At 36.6% G+C, this 20,991-nt stretch overlaps 1 protein-coding gene across 1 annotated transcript; it reads left to right on the top strand.

Moving 5' to 3' along the window:
* Window positions 1-19,689: 19,689 nt before the first annotated feature.
* Window positions 19,690-20,487, top strand: LOC131641427 (uncharacterized). The gene has a single exon (XM_058911725.1). It carries the CDS (start codon window positions 19,690-19,692, stop codon window positions 20,485-20,487), a length of 798 nt encoding a protein of 265 aa, XP_058767708.1.
* Window positions 20,488-20,991: the final 504 nt, after the last annotated feature.

Below are 20,991 nucleotides of genomic sequence, written 5' to 3'. Positions count from 1 at the left end.
TTCTATTTGCACTGGTGACACCTCAATATTCAAGTTATCTCTCACCTTAATATCATCCATTTGAATCACATGCGAAGGATCCGGAACATATCTCCTCAACTATGATACATGAAACACATCATGATTAATCATAAGCGACGGCGGCAACGCAATCCGATAAGCCACCTCACCTATCCTCTCTGAAATCTGATATGGACTAATAAAACATAGCGTAAGCTTTCTCGACTTCAAAGCTCTACCGACACCGGTTACTGGAGTAACTCTCATAAACACATGGTCAATCACTTGGAACTCAAGTGCTTTCCTCATCTTATCATGATAACTCTTCTGAAGACTCTGAAAAGCTTTCATCCTCTCACAGTCCATCCTTATCTTTTCAGTCATTTCTTGCACAATCTCAGGTCTGAGCACATCAATCTCACCTAATTCATACCAATACAACGGAGTTCTACACCTTCTACCATACAACATTTCATACGACGCCATACCAATACTCGCATGAAAACTATTGTTGTAGGTAAACTCAATCAATGGAAAATGAACATCCCAAGCTCCCCCTTGGTCTAATACACAAGCCCTCAACAAATCCTCTAATGATTGAATAGTCCTCTCAGTCTGACCATCCGTCTGTGGATCCAAACTCAACCTCAAAGTAGTACCCAAAGCATCTTGCAAACTCTTGTAAAACCTCGACGTAAACCTTGGATCTCTATCTGACATAATACTCGATGGTAATTGCTCACCAACAAGGAATATTCTCAACATAATACAAATTAACATCAAATAAAATCACCAACAAGGATGTCACATCGTCATAGCAACATCAAACAATAGTCATGCTCCGTAACACTGGTTGCATCAACAATTCATTTCAAAAATTATATCTTATTCATCATCATAAATCAAAGCATATTATCTCGCAGCGGAATCCACAACTTTAAACATCTTTAAAATAGTTCTCATAAAAGATCAATTTAAACTTCATGGTTCACGAGTCATAACTCAAAACATCAACATCAAAATCCTTTGAAAGGTAATTCATCGAAATGAAATTCAAATTAAAAATAATCAAAGTGAACATGATAGTTTTAAAAGATAACGATCCATCCCGATGTTACGTGTCAGAGCAAGACTCTCCTCAATCTAAACAACGGTAAAAGGACGCCATGAAGCTATCCTCAAATTTCAATGGACTACTCCTGATTACCTGCACGTTACCCACGTGGAGGTAACATTCAAACAGAAAGGGTGAGTATTTCATAATCATTATGTAAGACATAAGGAATAGATATAGTAGTTGTATACAAATAATCAACCATACATATATATATATATATATATATATATATATATATATATATCAATACAACTGTAATACGGTGGGAGAATTGACTTTATTGAAATGTTGCGGATAGCAAGAGTCGCCACCGACTTTTATTTTATCCAATTAGGAAAGGCAAAAAGAACAGGAAAGACCTTTGAAAGATTTTGAGTTCGGGAGGTAGGTTATACAAAGGGAAGGTGTAAAGCACCCTTTGTATCCATGGTTATCCATGGGCTCTTAATTGCTTAGCTCACTTGTTTGTTTGAAAATTTTGAAGTGTCGTGTGCGAATAGTAAAAACTTCGTTAAGAACTTTAGCTTGTAAATAAGCGTAGCCTTGTTTTGAAAGTATTTGAAAGAGAGGTGTAAAAAGTAATTTAAAAGTTTGAATGCGAGCAAGCAATTAAGAACTACCTACCCTAAGTTTGTCTTTCTTGTTCTTTAAGTCTTTCGGGCGAAAGGTTCTATCCATACCATGAGAGGGCAGGAAGTCTTTCAATTGGATGTTTAAGGGTCATCGAGAATAATCGTTCGCCACAAGACTGTCCCTTGCCATAAATAGGGTAGGTAGTCTAAGGGAAAGATATAGTAGTCATTAATATTTTTAGGCATCATGCGAGGATACCTTAGCAATTGGGACAACCATCTTTTACCGAGGCGACTTCGAGGGACTAGACAATTTTCAATCTCTTTAGGCAACCTTTCTTTAGGTATCCTCGGAATCGAGGGACTTGACTATTATTTATTATAATTAGAGGCAACAGGAAACAAAGGCAACAAGGGGGATTACCCTAAAGGTGTGTGGGTGCAACAATTGAAGGATAGAAAAACACTTAGAAAGGGGGGGGATTGAATAAGTGTGACTTTAAATCTTGGACGATAAAAATAAATTGCACAATTATTTTTATCCTGGTTCGCTGTTAACGAAGCTACTCCAGTCCACCCCCGCAGAGATGATTTACCTCAACTGAGGATTTAATCCACTAATCGCACGGATTACAATGGTTTTCCACTTAGTCCGCAACTAAGTCTTCCAGAGTCTTCTGATCACACACTGATCACTCCAGGAACAACTGCTTAGTTCACTCCTAAGACTTTCTCTAGAGTATACTGATCAACCTGATCACTCTAGTTACAAACTGCTCAGCCAACTGCTAAGACTTCCTAGAGTATACTGATCAACACGATCACTCTAGTTCCTTACAACTTAATGTAATCAATTCTAAGAGTTTACAAATGCTTCTTAAAAGATATAATCACAAACTGTGATATTTCTCTTACAGTTTAAGCTTAATCTCACTAAGATATTACAACAGCAATGTAGTGAGTTGATGAAGATTCTGAGCTTTGATTGAACAGCGTTTCAGCAAGTTAATTTGAATTGTTTTGGAGCAGAATCGCTTCTCATCAGAACTTCATATTTATAGGCGTTGAGAAGATGACCGTTGAGTGCATTTAATGCTTTGCGTGTTCCGTACAGCATTGCATTTAATGTTATACGCTTTTGTCAACTACCTCGAGCCTTGTTCACGCTGTGTCTACTGACGTTGCCTTTAGTAGCTTTAACGTTCCTTTTGTCAGTCAGCGTAGCTTGCCACGTGTACTTCCTTCTGATCTGATGTTTGTGAATACGACGTTTGAATATCATCAGAGTCAAACAGCTTGGTGCATAGCATCTTCTGATCTTCTGATCTTGAAGTGCTTCTGTTGCGTGATACCATCTTCTGATCTTCAGTGCTTCTGATCTCATGTTCTTCTGATGCTTCCATAGACCCATGTTCTGATTCTGCTTCGACCATCTTCTGATGTCTTGCCAGACCATGTTCTGATGTTGCATGCTGAACCATTTGAGACACATCTTCTGAGCGCTGAATTATGCGTACTCTTTATATATTTCCTGAAAGGGAAATTGCATTGGATTAGAGTACCATATTATCTTAAGCAAAATTCATATTATTGTTATCATCAAAACTAAGATAATTGATAAGAACAAATCTTGTTCTAACAATCTCCCCCTTTTTGATGATGACAAAAACATATATAAATGATATGAATTTGCGATCAGAAAGAGTAGACGGCAAAAGACAAATTACACAGCTATAGCATAAGCATATGAATATGTCTCCCCCTGAGATTAACAATCTCCCCCTGAGATAAATAATCTCCCCCTGAAATAAATACTCGAAGAACTTTGATAAAAGACTTCCTTGATTATTTCGGTAGAGACGATCATATAAGCTTCTGCCTTCAGAGAATTCATAGCTTCTGACTTCTGCTTCCATTGGACAGCTTCAGAACTTGAATTTCTTTAGATCCTTAGAACACTCACAGCTTCTGATTCCTGCTTCCATCGTGGACAGCTTCAGAACTTGAATTTCTTTGATCTTCAGAACATTCACAGCTTCTGACTTCTGCTTCCATTCAGGACAGCTTCAGAACTTGAGTTTTCTGGATCTTCTAGAACATTCACATCTTCTGATTTCTGCTTCCCTCGGATAGCTTCAGAACTTTGAATGTCTACCAATCATCACTTCATGCTAGATTTGTATCAGAACATTGTTGAATGTACCAGAGCATCATCAGAGCATCTCTACATCCTGAAATGTTACAGAACAAAAAACTAAACGACAAAAGTCAGCATGAGCGAGTTAGAACATAAAATGTATGTTTGAACACATTATATGTATCAGAGCCATATAGGCTGAAATAATGTGTCAGAGCAAATAATGTATCAGAGCCATAACATTATATGTATCAGAGCAAATAGAATTTTGTCAGAACAGGATAGACAATGATATTCAAATTCTATTATCAGTGCTTCTGATTCATTCTTCTTTCTTGCTTCTGATTCCTGAAGCTTGACAGCACTCAGCTTGCTTCAGTTTCCATGGTTTTGCTTCTAGTGTTTGCTTCTGAAGATTTACTTCACTTCTCTGTACCTGCAAAACACTTAAACCATATAGAACTTGCAGTTCTTGTTAGTGAATGTGTGGGAGCCTTTACCCAGCAACTGATAGATTTAATCAAATCATTTATCATTTATCTTCTCCCCCTTTTTGTCATAACATCAAAAAGAAATATTTAAAAAGATTCAGATGTATAAAATGACAAATAGAGACACTTGAATGTAAAAGCAAAGAAACTTTTTCATTGATTAATCAAAAGAGGATTACAAGAGGATGTGCAACAGAGAAACAATAAAGCTACTAAGACCAAAGCCTAGGACCCTAGCTAAAACAACGTCTGTGCCAGCATGCCATGAAGGAGTAAAACGCCTCATTGACTGCTTCTTGGGCTTTCAGGCGAGGGAACAGGGAGACTTGGTCCTGAAGCAGATCTTCCACCACCTTTACCAGAGACAACATCCTCAGCGGGTGAAGATGAAGAGATGTCTTCAGAAGAGATTAAGGGAGAGGAAAGATTAGAGGAAGCTGAGACTTGAAGGTCGAAAGATGAGGAAGAAGATGGAGATGATGGAGGGCTTTCACCAGGAGGATGAAACACACGTCTAGAGGGAAAGAGAAGAGTTTAAAGAGTATTTAAAAGAATAAAATGAAACGAATGATGACTAGCATTTAATGTTACGTGACGTGAGGAGAGATAATAAACACAAATGAGGTGACTAGCACAGTTACCTAAGGTCGGCGTCCCTTCAACTGCACGCGCGCTTATCCATGAATAGTAACGACAGGTTTACCATCCCGAGATAAAACGTAACAGCTGTTTTGCTTTAAAAGAGGTTCTGAATCAACTTAGACAATGAAACGTTAGTAATAACCGAATCATAATTTCTAAAAGAATTCAATCAGAACTTCTGATTTAAAAAAAATGTTCCACATTCATTTCAGAAGATACTCATACATGAGAACTTCTCATCTTCTCATTCTGGGCATAAATCCATACTGATGTTCTTCAGAATGAACTTAAACCTATCTTCAGCCAGGGGTTTTGTAAAGATATCAGCCCATTGATGGTCTGTATCAACAAAGTTTAAAGATATAACACCCTTCTGAACATAGTCCCTTATGAAATGATGTTTTATCTCAATATGTTTAGCTTTTGAATGAAGAATAGGATTCTTAGATAAACATATAGCAGAAGTATTATCACAGAATATAGGAATGTTACTCTCAAATATCTGATAATCTTCCAACTGACTCTTCATCCAGAGCATCTGTGTACTACAACCAGCAGCTGCGACATATTCTGCTTCTGTTGTTGATAGAGCAATGGTTGCTTGCTTCTTGCTGTACCAGGAGATCAAGTGACTTCCAAGAAATTGACAACTTCCTGAAGTACTTTTTCTTTCAATTCTGTCTCCAGCATAATCAGCATCGCAGAATCCTACTAAGTTGTATTCTTTAGATTTTCTGTAAACTAAACCAACATTAGTAGTACCTTTCAGATACCTTAGAATTCTCTTAACAGCAGTTAAATGAGATTCTCTAGGATCTGATTGGAATCTAGCACACAAACAAACACTGAACAGAATGTCAGGTCTAGAAGCAGTCAGATATAGAAGAGATCCAATCATACCTCTGTATAACTTCTGATCTACCTTCTTACTTACCTCATCCTTACCTAGGATGCATGTTGGATGCATAGGAGTTTTGGCTTCTTTGCAGTCCAGAAGATTAAACTTCTTCAGAAGTTCCTTCACATACTTGGTTTGGTGAACATATGTTCCTTCTGATGTTTGATTTATTTGTATTCCAAGGAAATACTTGAGTTCTCCCATCATGCTCATCTCAAACTCAGCCTGCATAGACTCAGCAAACTCCTTTCCAAGTGTAGCATTAGATGTTCCAAAAATAATATCATCTACATATATTTGACAAATTAAAATATCCTTTTTAAAGGTTTTACAAAAGAGAGTAGTGTCCACTTTTCCTCTAGTGAAACCATTATCCAGAAGGAAAGAACTTAAGCGTTCATACCAAGCTCTGGGAGCCTGTTTCAATCCATACAATGATTTCTTAAGTTTAAAAACATGATTAGGAGACATAGAGTCTTCAAAACCAGGAGGTTGATGGACATAAACTTCTTCATCTATATAACCATTTAAGAAGGCACTCTTAACATCCATCTGATAGAGAGTGATGTTATGTTGAGTGGCAAAAGAAATTAATAGACGAATAGACTCTAACCTGGCCACTGGTGCAAAGGTTTCTGTATAGTCAATCCCTTCTTGCTGACTATAACCCTGAGCCACCAATCTGGCTTTGTTCCTTACCACTTCACCTTTCTCACTGAGCTTGTTTCTGAAGACCCATTTTGTACCAATTATATTGAATCCATCTGGTCTAGGAACAAGATCCCAAACATCATTCCTTGTAAACTGATTTAGTTCTTCTTGCATAGCAATTATCCAGTCTGGATCTTCTAGAGCATGATCAACAGAAGTTGGCTCGATCAAAGATACAAGACCTAATTGACAGTCTGCACTGTTCTTAAGGAATGCTCTTGTTCTGATTGGATCATCCTTCTTTCCAAGAATGACATCTTCTGAATGACCAGAGATGAGTCTGGATGATCTTCTGACAGATGGTTCTTCAGATATGCTTAGATCCTCCAGAGAAGCTGATACTTGATCTTCAGATTCTTTGCTTCTGAGAAGCTCTGCTTCTGATGCGTTGCTTCTTGGCTCAACAACTTCTGATATGTCAATATCACAATCTGCAAAATTATCAAACTGCTTTGGTTTTTCAGAACCAAGCTTATCATCAAACCTGATATTGATTGATTCTTCTACAACCAATGTTTCAGTATTGTATACTCTGTAGCCTTTTGAGCGTTCAGAATATCCAAGAAGGAAACATTTTTGTGCTTTGGAATCAAACTTACCAAGATGATCTTTAGTGTTCAGAATAAAACATATACATCCAAAAGGATGGAAATATGAAATGTTGGGCTTTCTATTCTTCCACAATTCATAGGGAGTCTTATTTAGAATAGGTCTGATAGAGATTCTATTCTGAATATAGCATGCAGTGTTTATTGCTTCTGCCCAGAAATGCTTAGCCATATTAGTTTCATTGATCATGGTTCTGGCCATTTCTTGCAGAGTCCTATTCTTTCGTTCTACAACCCCATTTTGCTGTGGAGTTCTAGGACAAGAGAAATCATGGGCAATACCATTTTCTTTGAAGAATTCTTCAAAGGATCTGTTCTCAAATTCACCACCATGATCACTTCTGACCTTTATGATTTTACACTCTTTTTCAGATTGAATCTGAATGCAGAAATCAAAGAACACTGAATGAGTCTCATCCTTGTGTTTCAAGAATTTTACCCATGTCCAGCGGCTATAATCATCTACGATGACTAATCCATATTTCTTTCCTCTGACAGATGCTGTTTTGACTGGACCAAACAGATCAATGTGCAAGAGTTCTAATGGCCTTGAGGTAGAAACAACATTCTTAGACTTGAATGCAGGTTTGGAGAACTTGCCCTTCTGACATGCTTCACAAAGAGCATCTGATTGGAATTTCATATTAGGGAGTCCTCTGACAAGATTCAGTTTGTTAATCTGAGAGATCTTTCTCAAACTAGCATGACCTAATCTCCTGTGCCAGACCCACTGCTCTTCAGAAACAGACATAAGACAAGTCACCTTCTGACTCATAAGATCTTGCAGATCTGTCTTATAAATGTTGTTCTTCCTCTTGCCTGTAAATAGGATTGAGCCATCCTTCTGATTTACAGCCTTGCAAGACTTTTGATTGAAGATTATATCATAACCATTGTCACTTAATTGACTGATAGATAAGAGGTTATGTGTTAATCCTTCTACAAGAAGTACATTAGAGATGGAAGGAGAGTTACCAGACTTTATAGTTCCAGAGCCAATTATCTTGCCCTTCTGATCTCCTCCGAACTTGACTTCTCCTCCAGACTTAAGCACCAGGTCTTGGAACATAGACCTTCTTCCTGTCATGTGTCGCGAGCATCCAGAGTCCAGGTACCATGACATGTTGTGCCTTGTCCTTTTTGCAGTCAAGGATATCTGCAATAGGAATAATCTTATCCTTAGGTACCCACATCTTTTTGGGTCCTTTCTTGTTAGATTTTCTCAAGTTCTGATTGAACTTGGATTTAACATTGTAAGCAATAGGAGGAACAGCATGATAATTCTTAATGTGAGTTTCATGATATTTCCTAGGTTGTGTCACATGCTTCTTAGTGTGTGTAATGTGAAAACTTTGAGCATGTGAAGTGTGCCTAATATCATGTGAGTGGCCATACTTGAACTGATCATACAATGGCTTGTATGTAATTTTCATTTCATCAACAGGTTCAAGTTTGTATGGGGTTTCACCCTCAAAACCAATGCCGACTCTTTTGTTTCCAGACACACCATATATCATAGAAGCTAGCTGACTTCTGCCAATACTTCTAGATAAGAACTTCCTGAAACTTAAATCATATTCTTTCAGAATATGGTTTAGACTGGGAATGGATTTTTCTGAATCAGAAGGAGATCCAACATTATTGGACAGTTTTAAAAGTTTTTCTTTTAATTCAGAATTCTCCAACTCAAGCTTCTTTGTTTCAAATTCAAATTGCTTTTTCAGCTTTTTGTATTTGAGACTAATCTGAGACTTGAGTTCCAGAAGTTCAGTTAGACCGGAAACTAACTCATCTCTAGTAAGTTCAGAAAATACCTCTTCAGAATCTGATTCTGATGTAGATTCTGATCCGTCATCTTCTGTCGCCATCAGCGCACAGTTGGCCTGCTCATCTTCTGAATCATCTTCTGACTCATCCCAGGTTGCCATAAGACCTTTCTTCTTATGAAACTTTTTCTTGGGACTTTCCTTCTGAAGATTTGGACATTCATTCTTGTAGTGTCCAGGCTCATTGCATTCATAGCACATGACCTTCTTCTTGTCAAATCTTCTTTCATCAGAAGATTCTCCACGTTCAAAATTCCTTGAACTTCTGAAGCCTCTGAACTTCCTTTGCTTGGTCTTCCAGAGTTGATTTAGCCTTCTGGAAATCATGGACAGTTCATCTTCTTCTTCAGATTCTGATTCTTCAGGATCTTCTTCTTTGGCCTGAAAAGCGTTAGTGCATTTCTTGATATTTGATTTTAATGCAATAGACTTACCTTTCTTTTGAGGCTCATTTGCGTCCAGCTCTATTTCATGACTTCTCAAGGCACTGATAAGCTCTTCCAGAGAAACTTCATTCAGATTCTTCGCAATCTTGAATGCAGTCACCATCGGACCCCATCTTCTGGGTAAGCTTCTGATGATCTTCTTTACATGATCAGCCTTGGTGTATCCTTTGTCAAGAACTCTCAATCCAGCAGTCAGAGTTTGAAATCTCGAAAACATCTTTTCAATGTCTTCATCATCCTCCATCTTGAAGGCTTCATACTTCTGGATTAAGGCTAGAGCTTTAGTCTCCTTGACTTGAGCATTTCCCTCATGAGTCATTTTCAAGGACTCATATATGTCATAGGCCGTTTCCCTGTTAGATATTTTCTCATACTCAGCATGAGAGATAGCATTCAGCAAAACAGTTCTGCACTTATGATGATTCCTGAAAAGCTTCTTTTGATCATCATTCATTTCTTGCCTTGACAGCTTTGCGCCACTGGCATTTACTGGATGTTTGTAACCATCCATCAGAAGATCCCATAGATCACCATCTAGACCAAGAAAGTAACTTTCCAGTTTATCTTTCCAGTATTCAAAGTTTTCACCCTCAAATACCGGCGGTCTTGTATAACCATTGTTACCGTTGTATTGCTCAGCAGAGCCAGATGTAGATGCAGGTGGATTTGTCGGAGTTTCACCAGCCATCTTTTAAATGAAGTGTTTTTCTCTTCCTGAATCTTTTCTAAACACGGTTAAGTGCTTGCACCTTAGAACCGGCGCTCTGATGCCAATTGAAGGATAGAAAAACACTTAGAAAGGGGGGGGATTGAATAAGTGTGACTTTAAATCTTGGACGATAAAAATAAATTGCACAATTATTTTTATCCTGGTTCGCTGTTAACGAAGCTACTCCAGTCCACCCCCGCAGAGATGATTTACCTCAACTGAGGATTTAATCCACTAATCGCACGGATTACAATGGTTTTCCACTTAGTCCGCAACTAAGTCTTCCAGAGTCTTCTGATCACACACTGATCACTCCAGGAACAACTGCTTAGTTCACTCCTAAGACTTTCTCTAGAGTATACTGATCAACCTGATCACTCTAGTTACAAACTGCTCAGCCAACTGCTAAGACTTCCTAGAGTATACTGATCAACACGATCACTCTAGTTCCTTACAACTTAATGTAATCAATTCTAAGAGTTTACAAATGCTTCTTAAAAGCTATAATCACAAACTGTGATATTTCTCTTACAGTTTAAGCTTAATCTCACTAAGATATTACAACAGCAATGTAGTGAGTTGATGAAGATTCTGAGCTTTGATTGAACAGCGTTTCAGCAAGTTAATTTGAATTGTTTTGGAGCAGAATCGTTAACCTTGCTTCTCATCAGAACTTCATATTTATAGGCGTTGAGAAGATGACCGTTGAGTGCATTTAATGCTTTGCGTGTTCCGTACAGCATTGCATTTAATGTTATACGCTTTTGTCAACTACCTCGAGCCTTGTTCACGCTGTGTCTACTGACGTTGCCTTTAGTAGCTTTAACGTTCCTTTTGTCAGTCAGCGTAGCTTGCCACGTGTACTTCCTTCTGATCTGATGTTTGTGAATACGACGTTTGAATATCATCAGAGTCAAACAGCTTGGTGCATAGCATCTTCTGATCTTCTGATCTTGAAGTGCTTCTGTTGCGTGATACCATCTTCTGATCTTCAGTGCTTCTGATCTCATGTTCTTCTGATGCTTCCATAGACCCATGTTCTGATTCTGCTTCGACCATCTTCTGATGTCTTGCCAGACCATGTTCTGATGTTGCATGCTGAACCATTTGAGACACATCTTCTGAGCGCTGAATTATGCGTACTCTTTATATATTTCCTGAAAGGGAAATTGCATTGGATTAGAGTACCATATTATCTTAAGCAAAATTCATATTATTGTTATCATCAAAACTAAGATAATTGATAAGAACAAATCTTGTTCTAACAACAATCACGTGATTAAGTTCAATTATGTATCTTGTAATTGGTTATCCTAATTCAGTTCAAGGCTTGCACTCCCTAAGATTACTAACCACGCACTTTAAAATTGCAGATATTAAAGGCAGAAAAATATAAAGCCCTACGCTATTACAATAAACACCTGCGGGGATGGGGGAAATTAAAAGGTGGAAAAATAAGAGGGAACAATAATTGGTAAAAATCCTTGAGTGCCTTGATCTTCCTTGAACTCTGAAAATTAAAAGGAAAATAATAAGGGTGAGTGTAGGAGGGATTCATTGACCATGGAAGCAAGCCCTATTTTAATCAAAAAGGCTAAAATAAAAATAAAATGATGTTAAATAAAAAGATAATTAGAAATTTAGCTTTTTGATCTGAACGTGCATGGCTGAAGGATCTTGGTTAATCCTGAAAATTAGCCACGAAGAAGAAAAATGTTAGTGCATTAAAGATTCAACAATCATAATGTAATTGATCAAAAATTAAAATGGTAATAATTTAGGCAAACAAATAAAAAGGCAAGGCAAAAAGCAAACCCTGAATGGGCCAAAAGTTATCCAAGGTTAAAAAACCTAGACTAGGGTTAATGGACAACTATAGCAACCTGCCCTAAAAATTTAGACTTTTAGAGTCGCCACCTATTCTGAAGGGCGAATAAGAAAACCTACGCAGTTTAGAGATCGGGGTAAGATTATTATAATCAGGTCGAGGGAAGGTGTTAGGCACCCTCAACCCTTTCCTAAGGTTTGATCTAAAATGAAGGTTTATGGAAAAATTATAGAGATTAATAGCTAATGAAATGAGAAGGGCGAAAAGTGAGATTTGAAAGAATTGAGGTTTTAGCCATGTAGGATTGTAAATCTTCCTTTGGTGAATGTCAAAATTAGGAGTGGCAAACGGGCATGCCTGCCCCGCTTAGCCTTGCCCCGAAAAAAAAACGGGGTGGGGCGGGGCGGGCATAGTTGATGGTGCAGACCTAAAATCTTACCCCGTTCCGCACAAAAGTGCGGGCGGGGCGGGGAATGCCCGCAGGAATCACACCTTTTAGGCCTAAAAAAACATAAAACTGTGTTTATTCACATGCTCGCAAAAGCCCGTAAAAAAACGTGGCAGGGCGGGGCAGTCACATTAAAGGGTGAGGACCTAAATCCTCGACCCGCTCTGCAAAGTGCGGGCAAAACAGGCATGCCCAACGTGTAACACCCCATATTTTACATTTATTAATTTAATTGGAGTTTAAATTAATTCTTGGATTATTGGTATTTTTATTGGAATTATTGGGAAATTATAAAATGTTAGTCGTTGGGCCAAATGGTGGTGTTAGTAATGTGGGGGTGCTAAGTGAGTGAGCCCATTACTAATTTATTTTATGTTTTCATAAAATAAAGGAATTGTGAAAAAGGGAAATTAGAAGCAAAAGGGCAAAGTCTGAGAAACAGAGAAGATACGTGAAAAGGAGAAGAAGAGGAAGAAGAGGACCTTCGAAGATTCAAATCAAAGGTAAGGGGGGACTCTTCGGGTTAGTGATTATTATATAATCAGGGGTAGTGAACTAATTAGGATTGTTGTTTGGTTCGATTGCATGTTTTGGTTTTTGGGGTTTTTGGGGATTTAGGTTGTTAATGTTGAATTGATGCAATTGATGAATTTGATGAACGGTTTGGTGTTAAATGACTTCTAAACGTGTTATATTTGTGTTATAATATGTTATTTGATGATGTTTTTGGTATGAGACTGTTTTGGTGCGATTTGGATGAAATTGGGAGGAGAAACTTGTTGAAATCGCAGAAAAATTCTGCATCTGCGATGAATGCGTCGACCTAAGCGTCAGGATGCGTCTACCTAAGTATCAGTTTGCGTCGACCTGGGTGACAGCATGCGTCGACCTATAGGGTCAGCGTGCGCATACCCGAGGGTGACAGAAAACCAATGCGTCGACCTGAAGGGGGGTTTGCGTCGACGCATGGCAGCAAATTTTTGACAGATTTTCTAAAGGGCATAACTTTCAAACCGTATATCCGTTTTGAGTGCCGTTTTGAGCGTTGCGAAGCTAATTTAAAGCTTTATGTGATGAATTGATGAAATGGGCAGTGTCCCTATTCTATTTTAAATGTTTATTTAATTTAATGAATGGACTAATGCATTGTGTACATATATGTGGGAATGTAACAATGCGTTGTTGAGGTGGTGTAGCCACTTGGATTTCATTTTGATTTGGGTGTTGTTTTGACATGAATATATGTGATGTAATTAAATAATGATGATGATAGAATTGAATACTTGTCGATATAATTATGTGTGATATAATTGTGGATGGTGTTGAAATCGAATATATCATTCGGTGTTGCTTTTGGTGAGTTATTGATGATGACATTGTTCATTTTGGTCCAGTGGTGATGTTGTGACAACATGATTATAATGTTGATAATGGGTGTATAACATGAACATGTGGTGATTGTTTTGATCGTATGATGATGATGATTGATTTGTTTTGAATGATGCATAATACATGTACATACTTGTTGGTGATAACTATGTGGAGTTATGTGAGACAATGTTATTCATCGGATCGGTGATGTTGTAAGTATGTCATATGTGTGCATTCATTCATATGCATTTTGGTGATGGATCCCGGTGATGTTGTGGATCAAATGGTGGGCATAATTCCCATTGTGCGGAATTTGTGTCGGTTGGACTGTATCTAGATGATGAAAGATCAGTTGGATGGGTTTAGCCCATGTATGGTACCACATGCATAATGTCAATTCATTCATGTGCATGATAATATAGTATGACCAAACGATTGCGTATTATACTTGGTGATGTGTTTGTTTTTGGTGCTTGATCAGTTGTTATAAATCTGAATACATGTTGTGATTGGGTGAATGATAATACTATGATGTTTTATTACTTATGACTGTATAATACTTATTAATTCGAATGAGACTCACCCTTACATGTTGACATTTTTCAGATTGGAGATAGCGGCTTTCGACTTGGTGAGGATTAGCTCATGAGTCAGTGTGTTAGTTTAGCGTCAAGTGTCATGCTCTGATAATTGTAACACTAGGGAACGTTAGCTTAGGGTTCAAGTTTTAATAACTCTATTTTTATGATCTTGGTTGTATTATGGGATGTGGTATTAAAGATGTTATACTCATCCGAATGTTGGATTTCCGCTGTGTTGACATGAGATTATTTTATGAGTTATGATGAATTATGTTGAATTCCCTCAGTGAATGCATGGCAATGACGTATGATGTTTGTTTTTAAATTGAATTGTTGCACCCTTGTTTTCATGTACTCTGAAATATTTATTTAATTGTCGCGGGGTTTAGGAGGGTGTTACACAACGGGCCAGACCCGTTTTGCCACCCCTAGTCAAAACTATGATGCTCTACCACAAACTGAATAATAGCATGTTTGGATTGGCTTTTGGAAGACCCATAATCAATTCTAGAGGTGTAGAATTGATTTTGGGTGATTTTGAGGTGTTTGTTTTTTTCATATACAAACATTATTTTTGTTTAGGTATCATTTACAAAAATATTTGGATCAATATTAAATTTTCCTATATAAATATATTTAGATCAATAATAGATTTTTTTGGCCTATGTCATTTTTTAATAAAAAATATTTGAATCATAAATAACATTTTTCGTATATAAGAATATTTAGATCAATAATAGGTTTTTTTCCCATATACCGACTTCATTTTTGTTTATGTATCATTTTCAAAAATATTTTGATCAATAGTAAATTTCGTATATACAAATATTTAGATCAATAACATATTTTTCCCCGTATAAAATTTTTGAATAAAAAAAATTTGGATCATAAATATCATTTTTCTTAAATAATAGATTTTTTTCCATATACAAATATTATTTTTATTTAATTATCATTTACAAAAATATTTGGAACAATTTTAAATTTTCGTATATAGAAATATTTAGATCAATAATAGATTTTTTCTCGTATACCATTTTTGAATAAAAATATTTGATCATAAATACCATTTCTCGTATATAAAATATTTAGATCAATAATAAGTTTTTTTCCCGAGATTTCATTTTTGTTTAGCTATCATTCACAAAAATATTTGGATCAATAGTAAATTTCGTATATAAAAATATTCAGATCAATAGTAGATTTTTTTTCTCGTATACCATTTTTGAATAAAAATATTTGGATCATAAATACCATTTTTCATAAATAATAGATTTTTTCCGTATACAAATATTATTTTTGTTTAGGTATCATTTACAAAAATATTTGGATCAATATTAAATTTTGCCATTTTTGAATAAAAAATATTTGGATCATAAATAATATTTTTGTATATAAAAATATTTAGATCAATAATAGATTTTTTTCCCGTATACAGACTTCATAAAAAATATTTGGATCATAAATACCATTTTTCGTAAATAATAGATTTTTTCCGTATGCAAATATAGTTTTTATTTAGGTACCATTTACAAAAATATTTGGATCAATATTAAATTTTCGTATATAAAATTATTTAGATTAATAATAATTTTTTGAATAAATTTTTCCCGTATACCATTTTTACTACAAAATATTTTGATTATAAATACCATTTTTCGTATATAAAAATACATATTAATAATTTATTTTTGGAAGAAAGAAGTGAGAAAGTGATGAAAGAGAAAAAAATAGAGAGTACAGAGAGAATTGGTAAATTTGATAAAATATGAGGGTTGTATTATTTTAATAATAAAATTAAGAATTTTATTGTGCAAAGACCAAATAACCACAATTTTAATGTGGTGGCAAAAAATCAAATAAGGATATTGTAGACTTTTCCACAACCATTATTTTTCTTATATTACTAGTAGAAGACTCATGCGTCCGCACGGGTAAGTCAAATCTTAAGATGAATAATGTATTACAAATGCAAAAAAAAAAAAGTAGTTTAATAATTCGAATGATGAATATTAATTTAAGATTAACAAAACATAATAGAGATGAAATGAATCTATATATAGTAGCTATGTAGAAAAACATAGAAATGCAATAGCGATTCATATAAATAATAATTCTATAAGGCTAGATTGTTGGTAATATACAATTGTTATTATAAAATCACTAATAATTGAAAATATTTAAATTTATATATATATATATATATATATATATATATATATATATATATATATATATATATATATATATATATATATATATATATATATATATATATATATAGGGGACGACTCAGGTGAGAACACTTGGTTATTATGAGAAATGAGAACAATGAATCACGACCATTAAATTTTGATTTTGTTGATTTTAATGGATTGGATTGGTTTCTCTTTCTAGAATCCTTAATATTTATTTTAAATCAACATAGAAAGAGAAACCAATCCAATCCATTAAAATCAACAAAATCAAAATTTAATGGTCGTGATTCATTGTTCTCATTTCTCATAATAACCAAGTGTTCTCACCTGAGTCGTCCCCTATATATATATATATCAAATAACTATAAATGTTTACAAATATGAATAATAACTATAAATATTTACAAATATCACTGATAATTATAAATATTTATAATAATTTATTATTTAAATAAAAAATATATTGTGGTGATAGTGTTCCGTGAAAATAGTGAATTTATGCTAATTATAAATATTTATAATATTTTGTTGTTTAAAATAAAAAAGGTATTATGGTGATAGTGTCCCGTGAAAACTTCTTAGATGAATAGTTCTCAATTTTAATTGGTATATAATTTATGGGAAAAGCTAATGTATGTCCCAAAGGCATAAGTTAATACTCCATCCGTCTCATAATAAGTGTCTCATTTGTATTTTTTTCTTGTCTCAAACTAATTGTCCATTTACAATTCTAATGCGTCAATCATTATTATTTTTCCACTATTATACCCCTATTTATTAACTTTCACGTTATTCAACTACTATTAATAGGAGTATTCTAGTAAATGACATTAACTTTTTTACTAAAAGCAACACATCCAATCATTTTCTTAAAATCCGCGCATTGCTCAAATAAGACATTTATTATGAGACGGAGGGAGTACATTATTTGTAGAAATATACTTTTGAAAGGCGTGTATTCTTTTTTTTTTTTTTGAAATTTTAAATTTGACTTTATTACACTTACTTTTTCTAATTATGGTATCCTTAACATGTGCCGTTAGAACACATGTTAGCATGATCCATAATTTAATCAAATAGTACGAAGAATTAAAAAACTTGAATTTATTTAAATACCCACAAACACATGACCATTGTCCAAAACTTGAATTATATATATCTGGAGGAACAAAGACGGAGTAGGGGCGGGTGTCAGGACTACGTTCTTTGTGGCTGACTTTGGAGGAAGGTGGACAACAAAGGATTTGCTCTATGAATTCAAAGATTTAGGTTTGGTTGAGGAAGTCATTATTCCGCCAAGGAGAGATTGGAGGGGTCATAAATATGCTTTTGTGAGGTTTATAGATGTGGTTGATTCGAGGGGGTTAGAGGTCAAGCTGGATAACATATGGCTAGAAGGGAGGAAGTTGAAGGTTAATATTTCCAAGTTTAAGAGGAAGCCTGGGTCTGGCCTTGGTTTTTCAGCTCGTGGAGGAGGGAAGATGGAGGAAGGTAAGATGATAGGATCAGAGGTTGGTTTCAAGGGTGTATCAAAAGCTTCTAAGAGCTTCGCGGAAGCTGTTAGAGGGTTTTCTTCGGATGCTCATGTCGGAGAGAAGGAGGCGTGTAAAGCATTCTTTTTTAAGTCGGAAGTAGGAGACAATAGGAGGTTTGAGAAAGCTATGGTAGGTATTGCAAAAGCACCTGGGCTTGCTTTTGGCGTCGGTCAAAGTCTTATGGAAGAAGGCATTTTGTCGGTGCGTGCTACTCCGCTTGGTCCGAATCTTTGTCTCTTGGAGGAGCTGAAAGGAGGGCATATGGATTTGTTGTTAAGCGAGGGTACCGAATGGAAAGATAAGTGGTTCAAAGAGGTTAGGGCATGGAAGTCATCAGATGTTGAATGCTTTAGAGCTGCTAGGATTTATGTATATGGTATTCCTTGCCATGTCAGGAATGCTAAATTCATTGAGGCCCTCTTATCAGATATAGGGACGGTGGCTAATTTGGATTGCTTGGAGGTTAATCCGGTCAGGTTAAATGTCCTCTCTCTAATGGTGTTTTCTAGTTCGCTGGAGACCATCAGAAGCAAGGTAGATGTTTGTCTGGATGGGGTATGGCATAAGTTGATGATTATTGAGGAAGCATCGATTTCTCTGGAGAATGATGAAATAGATGTATGTTCTTTTCGCTTTGGTCGTGAGTCGGAATCTCTATCGGTGTCGTCGGAGAAAAGTCATAAGCCGGAGGGATTTGAGATGTCGAAGGATTCCAACGTGGGCACGTATTTCAAAGAGTCGGCGGAGGGGAAAGAGGTTCAGGCGGAAAAGGGGGATGTTGGTGATAAAGGTACTCTTGGTATTAAATGCACTTGCATGGGAGAAGATATTTCTGCTCTGAAAAGCTTTTGCTCAGACAGTATCTCCTCAAATTCTTATTGTAAAGAGGTAAGGTCAACTGTACCTATCCTTAGACCTAAAGATGTAGCTGACGTGGTGAAAAGGAAGGGCCCAGGTGGTATTTTCATTAAGTCATGCCCAAGTAATGAAAATAATGGAAAATCCATTTTGCCCAAGATTATTGGGCCCACATCTGTAAGTGGGCCGGAGGAAATTGAAAAAAACAATCTAAGTCACGCGGCCCAACAGAAGTTTGTTTCAGATTTCTCTAAAGCAAAGGATAATGTTTTCCCCTTCAAAGAGGAGTCCTTCGATGAACACTGTAGCAGGATCAAAAATTCGAAGACGGTGAGGAGAAAAATGAGGGAGGTGATGCAGCTCGGTGAGAAGGTGGAGACATTCGTAGTTCCGGTGGGGGACCGATCGTGTCTTTACCATGAACCACCGCCAGTAGAACCAGGTGCGATTAATCCTATCCCTAAGAGTAATTTTTTGTCCGCTGGGGTTCAATTGACATGTGATTCCATCGATTATGCGGATATAAGAAATTGTAATGCTAGAACGGTAAAAGGGGACCTGGGTGTCTCAGCAGAGGGTTTATGGAGGTCAGCTAATAAATTAGGAATCTCGGCTGTGGGGAGGGAGTGCGATCCAGTGGCTAGGTTGGAGGTGTTAGAACAAAAAAAAGTTAAAGGGAGAATGGTGATGAAGGAGGCAGGAAACAGGTTGTTATGATTATTGTTTCGTATAATATAAGAGGAGGTGGGAGTAGGTTGAAGAGGAAGCGTATCGGTTATATGATCCAGAAAGAAGGGGTAGACGTTTGTTTTATTCAGGAGTCTAAGCTAAGGATGGTGGAGGTTGGAGTGGTGAAGGAATTTTGGGGGAATGATTCTGTGGAGTGGTATTCGATGGATGTCGTAGGTGCATCGGGGGGTATGTTGATCTTGTGGAGGAAGGATTTGTTCACCCCTGTTTTCAGCTTCAGGGGCCTGGGCTTTATTGGCTTGTGTGTCTCTATGAATGGAAGTACAATCTTTTTCATTAATGTTTATGCTCCGTGCGATCTAGCTGCAAGGAGAAGGTCTTGGGATCAGCTGTTAGAATTAAAAAAGGCGCATCCGGGTGGTAATTGGTGTGTGGGAGGATATTTCAACTCCATAGCTCATGAGGAAGAAAGAAGAGGTATCTCTAATAGGTCCTTTGTTAACGAAGTGAATTATTTCAAGGGCTTCATCGAGGAGTTGGATCTGGTGGATCCCCCGGTTGTGGGGGGAAAATTCACTTGGCAAAACAGTAGCGGGAAGGCAATGAGCAAAATAGATAGGTTTTTGATTTCCGAGAGCTTGTTGGTCGAGTGGAATGTGGGTGCCCAAGAGATAGGAGGTCGTGATTTGTCGGATCATGCTCCTATTTGGATCAAAGATAACAAAAAAAAACTGGGGACCAAAACCGTTCAAATTCAACAATATTTGGTTGAAGCACAAAGAGTTCATCCCTTTTGTAGAGAAGGAGTGGCAGTTGATTAATGTTAAAGGAAGAGGAGACTTTTGCTTGGCGGAGAAATTGAAAGTGCTTAAAGAAAGGCTCACTTGGTGGAATAAAGTGGTGTATGGGTGGATTGACCTTAAAATAGACGCGGCTTGCAAGGAGATTCATTTTATTGATAACGAGTTTGTTAATTGTGCAGGTAAAGAAATGGATGATTTAGTTAAAAACCGAGCTAAAGAGGTGGAGATCTTTTGGGATAGTCTTGCAAAAAAGGAAGGCTTGCTTAGACTAAAATCTAGACAAACTTGGTTGAAGGAGGGAGATAGCAACTCTCGTTTCTTTCATAATTCCTTGCGGAGTAGAAAGGATAGAAGTGCTTTATGTTCCCTCACTTCTTGTAGGGGTGTGATTGATGAGGTGGGAGAGGTCAAAGCGTTTGTACATGACTTTTTCAAAGGATACTTTAAAGAGGAGGAGGGGGTTAGGCCGATACCAACGGAGTTGGGTTTTTCTAGGCTATCTTGTTTGGATGGGGAGGCTTT

The sequence above is a fragment of the Vicia villosa genome, unplaced genomic scaffold (assembly GCF_029867415.1).
Source record: "Vicia villosa cultivar HV-30 ecotype Madison, WI unplaced genomic scaffold, Vvil1.0 ctg.003731F_1_1, whole genome shotgun sequence".
NCBI classification, from domain to species: Eukaryota; Viridiplantae; Streptophyta; class Magnoliopsida; order Fabales; family Fabaceae; genus Vicia; species Vicia villosa.
Note: the sequence above shows the minus strand (reverse complement) of the source record. Positions and strands in the feature narration are given on the sequence as shown.

Excerpts from the sequence above, each read along its gene's own strand:
- LOC131641427 (XM_058911725.1), top strand. The coding sequence starts at position 19,690 with ATGATTATTGTTTCGTATAATATAAGAGGAGGTGGGAGTAGGTTGAAG.